Source organism: Myotis davidii, unplaced genomic scaffold (genome assembly GCF_000327345.1).
Source record: "Myotis davidii unplaced genomic scaffold, ASM32734v1 scaffold1523, whole genome shotgun sequence".
Lineage (NCBI taxonomy): Eukaryota > Metazoa > Chordata > Mammalia > Chiroptera > Vespertilionidae > Myotis > Myotis davidii.
This window is the reverse complement of record NW_006294110.1, coordinates 166,066-182,189: the sequence shown is the minus strand read 5'-3', so window position 1 is coordinate 182,189 and position 16,124 is coordinate 166,066. Positions and strand designations below refer to the sequence as shown.

At 37.8% G+C, this 16,124-nt stretch overlaps 1 protein-coding gene across 8 annotated transcripts in view; it reads right to left on the bottom strand.

The window, feature by feature from the left end:
- The window catches only part of USP25 (ubiquitin specific peptidase 25), a 177,212-nt gene extending 162,941 nt beyond the window's left edge, over positions 1-14,271 (bottom strand). For 7 of the 8 annotated variants that reach the window (XM_015566819.1, XM_015566818.1, XM_015566820.1 and 4 more), the window contains exons 1-3: positions 12,188-12,398; positions 10,209-10,286; positions 6,112-6,256 (exon numbers count right to left, since the gene is read on the bottom strand). In XM_015566819.1, coding sequence (XP_015422305.1) covers positions 6,112-6,256; positions 10,209-10,286; positions 12,188-12,232 — 268 coding nt within the window. In that variant the 5' untranslated portion in view covers positions 12,233-12,398. Of the gene's footprint in view, positions 1-6,111; positions 6,257-10,208; positions 10,287-12,187; positions 12,399-14,150 lie in introns of those variants that run through there. The other variant, XM_015566825.1, reaches the window with a different exon arrangement.
- Positions 14,272-16,124: the final 1,853 nt, after the last annotated feature.

The following is a 16,124-nucleotide window of genomic DNA, read 5'->3' as shown; positions in this document are numbered from 1 at the left end:
TTGCAGACGACATGATATTATACATACAAAACCCTAGAGACTCCATCAAAAAGCTACTAGACTTAATACATGAATTTGGCAATGTAGCAGGATACAAAATTAACCCCAAGAAATCTGAGGCATTTCTATACACCAATAGTGAACTTTCAGAAAGAGAGATTATACAAACAATCCCGTTTACCATCGCACCAAAAAAATTAAGCTACCTAGGAATAAACTTAACTAAAGAGGTAAAAGACCTCTACTCAGAAAATTACAGGACTGTGAAAAAAGATATAGAGGAAGACATAAACAGATGGAAGAACATACCGTGTTCATGGATTGGTAGAATCAACATCATTAAAATGTCCATACTACCCAAAGTGATCTACAGATTCAATGCAATCCTCATTAAAATACCAATAGCATATTTCAAAGATCTAGAACAAACTCTCCAAATATTCATCTGGAATAAAAAAGACCCTGAATATCCACAGTTAACCTGAGAAAGAAGAACGAAGTTGGAGGGATCACAATACCAGACATCAAGCTATATTACCAAGCCACGGTTCTCAAAACTGCCTGGAACTGGCACAATAACAGACATATAGATCAAAGGAACAGAATAGAGAACCCAGATATTGACCCAAACCATTATACTCAATACTTGACAAATGAGGCAAGAGCGTACAGTGGTATCAAAACAGTCTCCTTAATAAATGGTGCTGGAAAATTTGGTCAGATACATGCAAAAAAGTTAAACTAGATCACCAACTTACACCATACACAAAAACAAACTCTAAATGGCTAAAGGACTTGAATGTAAGATAGGAAACCATAAAAATCCTACAAGACTCCATAGGCAGCAAAATTGCAGACATATGTCGTAGCAGTATCTTTACAGACACAGATCCTAGGGCAAGAAAGGGAAAGGAGAAAATAAATAAATGGGACTACATCAAAATAAAACGGTTCTGCACAGCCAAAGAAACCATCAACAAAACAACCAGAAAACCCAATGCATGGGAGAACATATTTGCCAATGTTATCACTGATAAGGGTTTAATCTCCAACATTTACAGGGAACTCATACAACTTAACAAAAGGAAGATAAACAATCCAATCAAAAAATGGGCAAAGGACCTAAATAGACACTTTCTGAAAAAGGACATTCATAATGCCAAGAGACACATGAAAACATGCTCAAAGTCACTAATCATCCGAGAGATGCAAATCAAAACAACTATGAGGTACCACCTCACACCTGTCAGAATGGCTATCATCAACAAATCAACAAATGACAAGTGCAGGAGAGGATGTGGAGAAAAGGAATCCTTCTTCACTGTTGGTGGGAATGCAGACTGGTGCAGCCATTGTGAAAAACACTATGGCACTTCCTCAAAAATTTAAAAGCGGAACTCCCATTTGACCCAGGAATACCACTTCTAGGAATATATCCCAAGAAAACAGAAACACCAATCAGAAAGGATATATGCACACCTATGTTCATAGCAGCACAATTTACAATAGCTAAGATTTGGAAACGGCCTAAATGCCCATCAGCAGATGAGTATTTTAGAAAACTATGGTACATCTACACAATGGAATACTACGCTGCTATAAAAAAGAAGGAATTCTTACCATTTGCAGCAGCATGGATGGAATTGAAGAGCATTATGCTAAGTGAAATAAGCCAGTCAGAGAAAGAAAAATACCACATGATCTCATTCATTTATGGATAATAAAGAACATTATAACCCTATGAACAAAAAGATAGAAAGAGAGAGAAGCATCAAACAGATTGTAAAAAATACAGCAGGAAGGCTGGGGAAGATTGTTTCAGGGGAAGTAAGAGATCAATCGAAGGATTTCTATGCTGCATATAAGCATAACCAATGGACCCAAGACACTGTGGGGGTGGAGTGAGGGCATGTGCCAGGGGGTAGGGTAGGCCGGGGGAAGGTCAATGCGGTAAAAAAGGAGACATCTGTAATACTTTAAACAATAAAATAAAGTTAAAAAAGAAACGTTTTAATAAAAATTTCGTAACTTAATGTTTACAATATCCTGTTATACATAATCCTATCTAATTAAAGGGTAGTATGCAAATTAACCATCACTCCGTCATAAAAGATGGTGGCGCCCATAGCCACAATATGGTGACATCCAGTCCTCTCAGTCCCGCCAGAGTCCCCCAGTCCCGGGGGGGTGGGGGGTGGGGGGCGGTCGCTGAGAGTGGGCAGCATGAGCGGCCTGGCAGACAAGGCAAGCGTTCCACCCCAGCCTCGGAGGGCCTCTCAGCAGCAGGCCCGGAGCAGTGGTGGGGGTGGGGGGAGGAGACGCTTGTGTCATTGCCCCGGCAACAAGGCAAGCGTTCTGCGCCCGGCTGTGGATGGGCCTCTGGCCAGGCCAGGGCGCAGATGGACCTCTGGGCCGTGGAGAGCCTTTGGGCAGCAGGCACAGATTGGCCAGGCCCACAGTGTGCTACTGGTGCACGGATTCGTGCACAGGGCTACTAGTCTATATAGTTTATATAATCAAAGCCTAAGCGACCCTTATGGCAGAACAACCAGAATGACCGGTCGTTATGACGTGCACTAACCACCAGGGGGCAGACGCCCACATGAAGAGCGCCATTCAGCCAGAAGCCAGACTCACAGCTGGCAAGTGCAGCGGCAGTGGTGGGAGCCGCTCCTGCCTCGGTGGCAGCGCTAAGGAACAGCAAGCAGGCAGGCGTTAAGGAGTGAGGGGTCCCGGACTGTGAGGGAGTGCAGGCTGGGCTGAGGGACTTCTCCACCCCCAGTGCACCGGGCCTCTAGTTATTAATAATGAACTACAACATTCACTAATGACTGATTACTATAATCATGTTGCATTCATTTTCCTTACGTGCCTAAAGCACGCCTAGTGACTTTTTTCTCTAAGATGCACTAGGGAACACCTGGCCAAGGACACAATGTGGTGAGAGGAGTTGAATTTTTGGAAAGTGACGCTGGAATGCTTAGACCAGCGGTTCTCAACCTGTGGGTCGCGACCCCTTTGGGGTCGAATGACCCATTCACAGGGGCCACCTAAGACCATCAGAAAACACATATAAAATTAATTACATATTGTTTACAGTAGCAAAATTAGTTATGAAGTAGCAACGAAAATAATTTTATGGTTGGGGGTCACCACAACAAGAGGAATTTTATTAAAGGGTCGCAGCATTAGGAAGGTTGAGAACCACTGATCTAGAGCAATCCCTGGAAAACTTCCTAACACTTTGATCACTTCAACACTACACATTCTTTGAGCACTTAACGCAGATTTTTCAATAGAGGCCAGTGTTCGAATACATTTTCATTTGTAATTACTGATTTGCTCTCTTAGGGTGGTCATACTTACCTCAAAGGTGTGTTAACACAGATGCATTAAAATACACAAAAGATTTTGATTTTTTCAGCAATAACAGCACAATAATTTAAAGAATCTGTTGAATGCATGACATCTCTGTACTTTCTCAGTTTTAAACCATGTGAAATTATTACAACACTACAGAATTAAATATTGAATTGGGGCTATTTCCTAAAGGCAGATGTACTTCTTAAAACTTCATAAAATATGGCACAAGTTTATTAAATGGAAAAGAATTACTGTTACCTCCTCAGCTACTTTCCTCAGTTTGATACTACTATGAAAGTTTCTTCTCACTAATCTCAAACCAACTTTATGAACACGCTATCCAAATTATTGAATGATTAAATATGAATTAACATCTGGGTAGAAGGACAGCACATTTTATCAATAAAGAAACCACAACAGCAAGCAATTTGCTCAATACAACTGTCAAATCAGTTGAGATGAAACCAGAAAGTCCATTTCTCTACCATTTCTTTCAAGTGAAATACAAAATTATTTAGTGTATATTTTTCAAGAGCCACACACACAAACTTTCATTATGAGAAAATGGGACGTATGTCTTATAAAATCAGGTTGTGCCCAGCTCATGTGGCTCAGTGGCTGAGCATCGATCAACCCATGAACCAAGAGGACACCGGTTCTATTCCCGGGCAGGGCACATGCCCAGGTTGGGGCTCAATCCCCAGTAAGGGGCATGCAGGAGGCAGCTCAGTGATGTTTCTCTCTCATTGATGTTTCTATCTCTCTAACCCTCTCCCTTCCTCTCTCTCTAAAATAAATAAAAACATTAAAATTAAATAAATAAAAATAAAATCAGGTGGCCTTTTCCCTCAGAAATCCTGTTCAAATCTCTTTTTATCCACACTTTCACTATTCCTTTGTCAAAAATCTTGAACAGGTGTTAACATCTGCCTTAAAGAATATTTCCTAAAAAAATTTTTAAAAAAAGAATATTTCCTGACTTTCTCACAGCAAATAAGACATTTTCTTTTGTTTATAACAGTCTTATGATCTTACCTCCCATGAATACCTATATATGATATCTCATGTCACAAAGTCTACCATCTATAAGAATTCTCAGGTCTCATTCTAAAATATTTTCATCCATTCAACTAGAACCCTGAACCATGTTTAGTCAATTCCGTTTCCTTCACTTTAAGCAATTGCCTTCAATCAAAATAATTCTATTTTTCCCTTTTCTACCTAATTTTGTTTTCCCCCCAAGTCTCAGAACCATAAATGTTGTTATTCTCATATACTCATTCCTCCTTTATTTATAGACTTCTCCTTTTCCACCTTTTTAATCACCTCTTTTTCTCTCTTTTTTTTTGCAACAAGCTTGTTCTCTTTCATTGGTTTTGAAACAGCTCTTTATATATTTAAAAATAATTCAACAAACACTTTTGAGACACTATGACATTCTAGTATGATGCTGGGAACATCAATGGTTTCTTGCCCTATTAAGCTTCCAGTTTGGTAAGCAAGAAAGACACAAACCATTTGAAAATAACACAGTAGTACTCTTTAAGACAAAAGTATGCTCTAGCTGCTAGAGAAGCACTTATTGCCAGAACCAGCAGCTCCTGAGTTAAGTGTTACACCAGAAGGAATGAAGCTAGAGGTAAAGGCTAGACGGGACTCCAGACAGAAGGAACAGCAAATGTAAAGACGAAGAGATTAAATAGCACTGGGGGTCTGAGAACTTCAAGCCATTCTGTATTATGACAGTACAAAGTGAGAGGAGGACAACAGGAGAAAAGGAAGTTAGAGGTACAGACAGAGGCCAAAACACAGTGTGTTTTGAACTTGAACATAAGCAAAGTCTGTCTTATGAGTATAAAACTTCTCCCACACCTATTATCTGTGTGATATAGGAGTATTCCAGCTTTGGCTAACCTAAGATCACTTGTGAAGCAAAAATATAAAGATCACCTTGAAAGTTTGAAATGAAAATATTTTATTAACAAGAATTAAGCAGTATTTAATGCCAATCAATAGCTATAAACATCTATGTGGATGGGTTCTTCCTGATTGCTGTCTAACTTAAATAAAATCTATAAACAAAATCAGAAATTCTCTTCAAATACAAGTTAATAATCAAACTGCTCAGGTCCAGAATGCATAAAAATAAATACCTACATTTTATAGGGGGTAAATGTTCATATTTTTTAAAATTCATTGTTATATAAACATATTGATACTCTGAAGAAAACTTAGTATCCCATGCAAAATTTTCTATGTATATGTGTATCTGTGTCTGTGTGTGCATATATGTGTTTATTTATTTTATTACATGGTAATAAATCTTCTCCCAAAAGCTTTATTTTGGGGAAGGGCAGGGGTTGAGGTAAAGGAAAGTCTATTAAATGGTAAACCTATCAGTAATCAATAATAATATTTTACCTTCAAAAATAATATTGAGGTCGCCACAACACTTAAATTCCATAAAAGAAATGACTGTTCCCACTTAAAATTCTAGACAAGTTTGTTTCTTTAATGAGTAACACCTGTAGTTACTCCCTATTTTAAACAATAATTACTATGTGAAATGCTCAATGAAAAGATAAATAACTTAAATACAATCTTTAACTCCCAAATTGGAAAAAAATATATAATGCTGATGAAGTAGCTCTTTTATTTTCCTTCACCTCTGCTTAAACAAATGAATATATTCCCACAGGAATTTTTCATGACATCATATTAAATATTAAGAAGGAGAAGTAAACTCACTTGCGTCCGCCTGGCTCCCCACACTGATGTAGCGGTCGCTGCTCGGAAGCGCGGTTTGGTAGTAAGCTGTCTCTTCTGGCTGAGGGGGCTTGGCATTCTTTGCCGTCAGGAAAGCCACTGCCAATTCCAAGTTTCCATTACTGTCCTTCAAATATCAAGAACAAAATATCAAATATTTTGAACTATTTCTATACATCCTCATAGTTTATGTAATTCTCTTCATCACAACTAATACTTAATAGCAAAAATTGTTTTCAGATTTGAAATTATTGTTGATTCTAATTTTGTACCCTAAATTCATTGTAAACCTAGTATACTATATCAATAGTAATTCCTGTTTCTATTAATTAAAACTACTAACACAATGTAAAAATCAATTACATAACTAATTTCTTATTTTTCCATTACTTTCATATCTGCTTAACAAAAATCAATCACAAACTCATACTTCTAAACCAATGAACAAACTAAAAAGTGTTTTCTGGAGTTAGCTAAAAGTGTAAAAAATGAGTATAACAGTACTTCTGTAAACAAGGACAATAAAAGATGTTCCCTTTAATATGGATGCTGAATCCATGTCTACAGGCAAACTTAAGCAAATGTAAATATCTGATATGCAGGATGTATTTTCATTGTTACAAATTGAACATAATTAAAGCATAGTGATTAATCACAAAAACAATATGTAGTTATATATGTGTTTTCTGATGGTCTTATGCGACCCCTGTGAAAGGGTCGTTCGACCCCCAAAGGGTCGCGACCCACAGGTTGAGAACTGCTGTCCTAGACAGAAATGCTCAATGATAAGATGATGATCTAACCCAACCTATACATACTAATAAAGTTTATGTAATTCTCATCAAAAGCATACCTAGACACAACTTTTTTCTACAGTTAATTTAGAAAAAAAGTAGATGCTAGGAAACTGAGCATTTCAAAAACAACAAAAGAATGACTTGCTCAGTTTTATCTCTATATTCTCTGTACAATTAATACATGTAACAATAGTTCTATGGCAGCTAATTCAAACAACATTAAGAAATCCAAATGTTAATAATGAAGTTATCTTTATAAAAGAAAACCAGAGGACACAAGCTGGGCAGGCCTTAGGAACTTTCCCACACACACAAAGTGTAACAGGAAGCCAGTGGAGTGATTTGGACCGAAATAACATGGTATGGCTTACATTTAAAGGACCGCTCTACTGTTTGTTGAGAATAGATTACAGGACAGAAAGGGCAGGAGCAAAGCCCAACATCATTTGCTATCATATTAAATACGGGGGGTGGGGGGGAGGATGACAGAAAGAAAAAGATCAGGATGATTCCAAGACCTGAGGCCTGAGCTATGGAAGAATGAAGTCCCCAACACACTCACTGCAATTCTAGTAGCTAGTGAGGAGAGAAAAGGTCACGGTGCAATTTGAAAAGCACCACTGCTTTAAACTCTGTCACAATTACTATAAGACTCTTAAATGAATGATTCATCCAAAATATGGCTGTAACATATTTTATAGTTCAATAAATAAACTAGTTGTAAAATAATTTGCAGTAATAATGGCTAATATTTATTGAGCACTTACTATGTGCCAAGAAGTGTGCTAAGTGCATTTCATACACTATCTTATGCAGTAACAAACTGCAACCAGGATTTACACAACCTAAAGGTTACTAACTTCGGAGGGCTAATGATAGATATTCAAAATAAAATAAAAGTCCTGAAATCAGTCAATAACATTTTGGCTCCCAACAGTAAACTACCTGTCAGTCTATGACTGCGAGAGTCAAGATAATATTAAACATCTTACAAATTTATATTGGGCAACAGTTAAGGTTCAAGCACAATGTCTCCCCCAACTCCCAGACCAGCTACTGGTACCAGAATCAAAATTTTTTTTTAATTATATTTTATTGAATTTTTACAGAGAGGAAGGGAGAGAAATAGAGAGTTAGAAACATCGATGAGAGAGAAACATCGAACAACTGCCTCCTGCACATCTCCTACTGGGGATGAGCCCGCAACCCAGGTACATGCCCTTGACCGGAATCGAACCTGGGACCTTTCAGTCCGCAGGCTGATGCTCTATCCACTGAGCCAAACCGGTTTTGGCCAAAATTTTAAAACAAAAACAAAACCAAATAAAGTCACACAACTTACCTCAAAGAAAATGTGGACAAGAATTTAATTAATTCTTTATTATTATTTAATTAAACATATCCTACATATTTCCCAAGTTAAAAAAGAAAATTTGCTAGATTTTCCTTGACAATATAATGGTGTATACTCCCACTCAGTGGTACAGAATGAGAAAGACATTGTCTGAAAATACACATGGGGTGATTTGATCAGGTTATCAGAATAAAGAAAAAACTGGCAATCATCCAAATGTCGTAATTATAAAAACAGAGTACAACACTTTTGCTTCCTGTCCAAATACATACATTGGCTTCATAACCCATGCACTGAGGCTCTCAACAGTACTGTCTCATCATTTTTCTAATGGGGAAAAGGCTGAAGTAAAGCTTCTAGTAAAAGCAGAAGTTCAGTGTGGCTCCCCGGAACCAGGCTTCTTGGTTTCTATTCTAAGCTCCTCCACATACTAGCTGTGTGGTCTTAAGCAAGTCACATTAACCTCTGTCTCCTAATCGTTTAAAAGGAGGTGAAAATAATACCTACCTCATAGAGCTATTAGGAGGATGTTATCCACATGAAGTATTGAGAATAGCAGCTAGTACTGTAAGTGCCTAACAAGTGCTATGATCACTATCATTATGATGATTATGATTACACCCATCTAAATGATAAATTATTGCTAGAAACAAATGAAGAATTTGGGGCTCAGAATAAAAAATTACATAATTTTGCCTCATGTAGCAAGTTCCAAAGGACTGAAGTTGTATGAAGGTCCAGAGTGGTAAAAACACTGTAAATTTAAATTCTTAACACTAGAAAGACCGAAATTTAGTATATACCTATATTGCCCAAAAGCAGTCAAAATGACTGCATCGTGAAAGAATAATATCGGAGCACTCTTCACTTACGTTCCTTAGCTTTTCCAGTAACTCACTTCTATTGGACATTTCTTTCATGAATTTAGGGCACAAAAGAAATAAAATAAACAACTTATTAGAACAAGTATATATATACCGGAAATGAAGGAGGGGGAGGTAACTACAATTACTAATAAACGCATTTATATGTTGTATAAAAAGTCACCAAATTCTAAGAAATTCTGTCATTACATACATCATTGTTTTTCTATTGAAATTAAAAAGCAGTCAAAATGACTTCCTTGGGCAATCTAGTGTTAAACATCTTTCCTTCACTTGATCTTTTTTTTAAATATGTTTTTATTGATTTTAGAGAGAGCAACATCATTTGGCTGCCTCCTGCTAGCTAGGCCCATACTGGATCAAGCCCACAACTCAGACATGTGCCCTGACATGGAATCAAACCAGGCACCTCCTGGTTCATGGGTTGATGCTCAACCACTGAGGCACTCAGGCCAGGCCACTTCATCTTTTCAATGCACGTATCCATGTGATGTGACTCATCAAGTGCCCCACATAGAAAGGAGGCTACTTCATAATATACAACCAAAATGATGCACTTTATTTGTGGCATGTACTAAACAGGTTTGATATTAAATATTCCTAAGGTACAATCAGTTGAATGTTAGCCAAATTATATTTTTCCTTGGAAGGAAAAAAAAAGTAAGCTTTTGATCCTCTATTAATTTTCTACTCCTCTCTCTTCCTCTTCTTCTAACCCAACCCACTCTCCACTCCATTTAAACTCTAACACGTGGCTCTTGAGTAAATCAGCCATCTGCATCTGGATTCATCACACCCCTCCATTTTGCCATGAAAGTGTTTCTTACGGAGAGTTATCTGTCACTCCACAATATCTTGGAACATTAGGCTGCTGAAGCTAACATGCTCAAAACTATAGTATGTTAAGTCTCTTATTTTATAAAAGTTCTTTCTTATATTTCTACTACTACCACATGGTATAACAAAAAACCTCAACTTTCAAAAATGGTAGGCAGCAAGACTAAAGGGGTTAACATGAACTATGTCATAAAACAGAGGTCATACCTTCAAGGCTTGCTGTAGTATCTGCGTGTCATTAATCCCAGTGATTTCTCTCAGCTGATTCAAAAACGTCTGCTGATGCTAAAGGAGGGGGAAAACCAAAATTATTACACTTTGAAATATGAAAATATGAATGACTTTGCAGGGGAAGGGGGTGATGGAAAATGCAAATTAAACTAGAATAAAAAAGAACTTGAGACTGAACAAATTTCACTCTTTTAGGAAGAATGAACCATGCTATGTGGAGAACCTTACTCCATTCTCATGATTCCACTAAAGGGGAATTTTTACATTACTCCCAAGAATAAGAGCTCCTGAATTAAGTTTCTAGCTAATCTTCACCACCTCATTCATGTCTCCCAAAATGAAAAGGAGTGATCTTCATGGTGGATAAACCCTGGAAAACTAAGGAAAGTGTATCCACTGGGCTACTTCAAGGAGGTAATGGCCCTACTGACTGAAGTCAGGCAGTTCTAGGAATTCCTCCCCGCCTCTTGGGTCAGCCAACATCTAGGCACCTGGAATGTCTGAAAAAGACATGCTTTGGCAGGCCATGTACTATGTAGGTATACTACATCATGGGAATCCTAAGAGCTATTTGAGGAAAAAAGAGAATCACCTCATTCTCCTATCTGTCATAAAAGATCCTAAATATAGAATTCATCTTTTGCTCCCATTTGCTGCAGACCTGTTCATATGCTATTGGTCTATACAGTAATTATACTCTACTAGTGGCCTGGTACACGAAATTCGTGGGGGGGTGAAGAGGGATTAATTAGGGGAAATATTTTAATATTGCTATTTGTCTTTGCTCTATAATAGAAGTGTCAAAGATGAAAGAAAATTAGTAAAATGTACAGGAACAAGACAGGGATGCCCCCTCTCACCACTCCTGTTCAACATAGTACTGGAAGAGTTAGCCATTGCAATTAGGCAAGAAGAAGAAATAAAAGGCATCCAAATTGGAAAAGAGGAATTCCAACTGCTGGCAGTCAGACCTCCCTCTTGCAATACGGGACTGCTGGCTCCTAACCGCACACCTGCCTGCCTGCCTGATTGCCCCCAAAGCCCCCCCCTGCTGGCCTGCTCACCCCCAACTGCCCTCCCCTGCCAGCCTTATCGCCCCTAACCCCTCTGCCTCAGCCCAGTCACCATGGCTTTGTCTGGAAGGTCTCCCTTTTATTAGTATAGATTGCAGAGAAAAGGAGGGAGATGGATAGGATCCCACTATCAAATCCTTCCCTGAACTACCCTAATTAAGAGCTAAGCTCCTCCCTACATTTTAAAAAGAAGTTTCTTAAAAGAAGTTTCCAAGACAGTATCATGAATAAAAGGATCTGATAAAATCTTTCTTGAAAATGTTTTACATTCATCTCAGTAATAATTCAGTCAAGAATCATCAATGCTAAAACTATGGGTGAAAGTTTAATGAGAAACAGGACAGTAGCATAGTTTTAAGCTCTCTTCCTAGGAACTCTAAAGTGATAAAGTAACTACAAAGAAGAAACCTAACGGAAATCACCTGAATCAAGTGATCAAAGTTAATATTACCCCTAATAGGGTAAAATGACATTGTGTGCCTCCTGATATATAATATGATACACCAAGAAGACAATACCACCTGTGCTATTCCTGCCACAAAATAAACAAACTGAGTCTAATCTTGAGGAAATATCAGACAAGTCCAAACTGAGAAACATTTATCTTCACACTGTCTACACCAGAAAGACAAAGGATGCGGTTCCAGATTAAAGGAGGACTGAAAAGGCATGACCACCAAACATAAAGTGAGACCAGATTGCTTCTCATACTAAATTCTACAGCATATTATTGGGTCGACTGAAGAAACAGGAATATGGGCTGCTTAGTAACAATACTGTATTAATATTAAATTCCTGAACTTGATAACTGCATCAAAAATATATTTTTTCTTAGGAAACGGATCCTGAAATGTTTAAGTGGTAAAGGAGCATGCAACTTACTCTCAAATGGTTCAAAAATAAGTGATGAAAGTTCTTCATACTCATCTTGCAACTTTATATTTAAAATTACTTCAAAGTAAGTTTTATAATACTCTGCATGTAGATTTGTTGACGTCAGTATTGGAAAATGCGCATTTCAAAACATGCTTGATAATTTAAATATGCATAATGTACTTGTTTATACATTCAGATGAAGAGTCCTAAAAAATGTCTAAATTAAATGAAAACAATAAAAGCAATTTTAAAGTTAAGTTTCAGATAACCTAGTCTAAATATGTTTTACGGAAACCACAAGTATAAGTTCGGAATTATATTTGGCTACATGTAACAGAGTCCCATTTAAATAATTGCTTCAACACACTGAAATGTCTCTTTTTCCTAATCTAGGTAGACTGGAGGAGAGCAGTCTAGATCTGAAAAGTATATCTCATGGGATTCAAAGATCTAAGCTCCTCCTGTCTTCCCACTAAACATTCTTATATGTGACAGTCATCAAATGTCGGTTACTCCATTTCTCCTCTTCCAACATTCTGTCCAAGTTTTAGGCAATATGAAGAAAAGAGCAAAGGACAAAAGGTGTCTGTGAAATGATTCTGCCTTCTTTAACAAACCCTATTTATTCAAATAACTTCCACTTGAAGTCTCACTTCTCATTAAGCAAAATAGTCACATAGCCAAATCATAGTTGTAAAGGAGGTTGGGGAATATACTTTTCAGCTAGGCAAAATAAAATAAATAGGGTTCTGTTTATAAGGAAAAAGGGTTCTGTTTATAAGGAAAAAGAAAAGGATGTATATTGTATATGCTGTACCAGTATATACAGTATCTGCCAAGCCATCAATTTTCATTGCTATAAAACTCCTAAAGAGCTAAAATAACCAAGAATATCCAACAATACACACACAATCAAGTACATAAACAAGGTTATATCAAATGCCATGAAGAATCAAAATTGTTGAAGAATCGAAATGCCAGATTAATAAAGCTAAAATATTAGAAAAATAAATTCTCCTTAAACCTATCTACTTTTCCACTTTCATTTTAAAAATTACCCCTAATAGCAATTCCACAGCCCAACATTACAATTAAAAACTATATAACAATATTACAGAAATTCTCCTTATCTAACTCAATGTTTTATTTTAATAAGCATAAAATACTTAAAAGATTTGATAGCCTTGTTTGTAATCTCACCATCAACAGCGCTCCAAACTCCATTCTTTACTCCAAATATTACTTTCCTCAACTGCAAATTAATCAATCATGGATCAGGGAAAAACTATTGAATAACCACCCCCAAAATTAGTCACCTGTACAAAGTTGCTGGCTATCACATATTACACTGGAAAAACAGAAACAGTGCAAATGTCCACTAAGGAAGAAAGTCTAAACTTCAATGTGCATAAGAAAGACCTGATAAGTTTGTTAATAATGAAGATTCCCAGGCCCTACCCCCAAAGACTGTGATTTTGATATAGATGGACCTAGAAGTATAGTCTGAGTTAAGCAAACAACTGTATATTGCAAAATCACATCAAGCTAAAGTGATGAAATTCAAAATAGTATACACATTGATGACTTCAAGGTAAAACATAAACACAAATATAAAGCCCAGAAAATATTACAATGCCCAAGCTAGACTTCCAAGACTACTCCCATCTCTGTATCCACCACACCCTCTGCCATTTTCCACTTCCATACACTAGAGACAGGCTGTATTTTCTTGCTTGGGCTTGCCATGTGGAATGCTTTGACCAATGACATATTAGCAAACAGCATAAGAGCAAGCATAAAATGTGCATGCAGGGTTGAGCTTGCCCTCTTGAACTTTTGCAACTTCCTCAGAAGAACATGACCTGAGTAGCCCAGTTACTCCAGAAGAATAAGGTACACATGCAGAAGAGCCATCCAACCAATCTGCAAATCTGTGAACATGAAAATAATATTTTGGTATGACACTAACTTTTGGAGTGGCTGTTGTGGTGACAGTTGACTGATACAAAGTGCAGTAAGAATACTGAGTATTTTATAAGAAAAGCAACATCTTCAAAATGTTGTTATGGTTTATTATCTTGTTCATCTTTCACAAAAAAGCCAGGTAAATATCCTAAAAAAAAAACCACACACACAGTCCAGTTATAGCTCTAGCATAGTTCTTGATCTCATGCATTTTGACTGAAAATGAAACAATGAAGAGAAAAACACTGGGTAGAGAAGAAGGCTAAGTGGGAAAGAGAAAAGGTGAAAGAATTTTCTTAGCTAAGTTAGCAAGATCTGGGAAACAGATGAAAAGAGGTGAGCAATGAGGAGGATTCTAAATTTATGGTATAGAAGCCACCTCATTTGTAAAGTTTTCCTTGTTGTTACTGGCATCTTCCATCTGTGCTTCTGTCTTTGAAAACCTGCACCTTAATTTCCTGCAATTATATGTTTTTGTTGCTGCTATTTCTGTTTTGATTAAGAACCTGGTATTTCTTTCAAGGTTTGCACCTTTTTTATTTACCAAACTTCTGGTCTCCGATACACCTGATCCTCAACTAAAAATGTCCTGCATATAGTTTCTCCTCCTTGACTAGCAATTTGGATCCAAGGTAGATCCAACCACTTCCACTTCTAGAGCTCCCTTTCTGAGCTCCGAGGTCTTCCTTGTATGACTTTATTATCTACTCTAAGGTGGATGCAACCTATTCACATTGCTAGACCAAGAAGGGCAAGACACAATGTTCAAAGAGAGTCGGCGGCTTACATAAAAATCAATAAGCAAAGAAGCCAAGATTACATACAGGCCTTCAGATTCCCTCCTTAACGTTATTTTTACTGCTTAATTACATCCTTAAGTGCCTACTATGTGCAAAATATAGTACTCTGTACTACCAGGTAAAAAGAGGCCTTAGTAGTTTTAATATGAATTAAGGATAAGAGGGTTTCACAGAAATTCTATCCCTTCCCAGTTAACCCTATCTAATATTGGGTCTGTTTCAGATTTGTTTCAGTAAAGACTACAACATACTAGCCAAAGCCAGTTTGGCTCCGTGGATGGAGCGCCGGCCTGCGGACTGAAGGGTCCCAGGTTCGGTTCCGGTCAAGGGCATGTACCTGGGTTGCGGGCACATCCCTGGTGGGGGATGTGCAGGAGGCAGCTGATCGATGTTTCTCTCTCATCGATGTTTCTGACTCTCTATCTCTATCCCTTTCTCTCTGTAAAAAATCAATAAAATATATTTTAAAAAAAAAAGACTACAACATACTAAACACTGGTATAACTTTTTTAGGATGCAAAAAAAGATCACTGGCTTAGGCCAAAGGAAAAAAAAAAGAACAAGCACTTATTATGCTCTTTCTGTATACTAGGCATTGTTTTAAGTGCTTCCAATATATAATCTCATTTAATACATGTGCACATGCACACATACACACCCTCTACGAAGTTACTCTCATTTTATAGTTAACAGAGCCTTCAAGAGATTAATAAGTACAGAGTCAGGAATAAGGTTTTTTCAAATTCCACCGCCCACGTTCTTTCCATATTTGCTCTTCTCTCTATCTGATTTTGGAGACTAAAGATTCAGTAAAAAGAAACCTCAGCCCCAAATTCCAGTACTCTGTTAATGTAAAATCTATAATAATAAAAGCGTAATATGCAAATCGACTGAACAGCAGAACGACGGTCCAGACGACCTTCCGGACAACCATGCTATGACATGCACTGGCACCAGGCCAGCAAAGGCGGGTGCGATGTGATTGGTCAGGGGTGCCCACCATTGCCCCACAATCACACTGCAGAGGGAGGCCCAGGTCACCCACTGCAAGGTGATCAATGGGGGGGGGGGGGCGCTCCATGATCGACTGCCCCAAAGAGGGAGGCCCAGGCAACCGGCCAGCAGGGCAATCTATGGGGAGGCTCCACGGATCGACCCTAGAGGGAGGCCCAGACCAC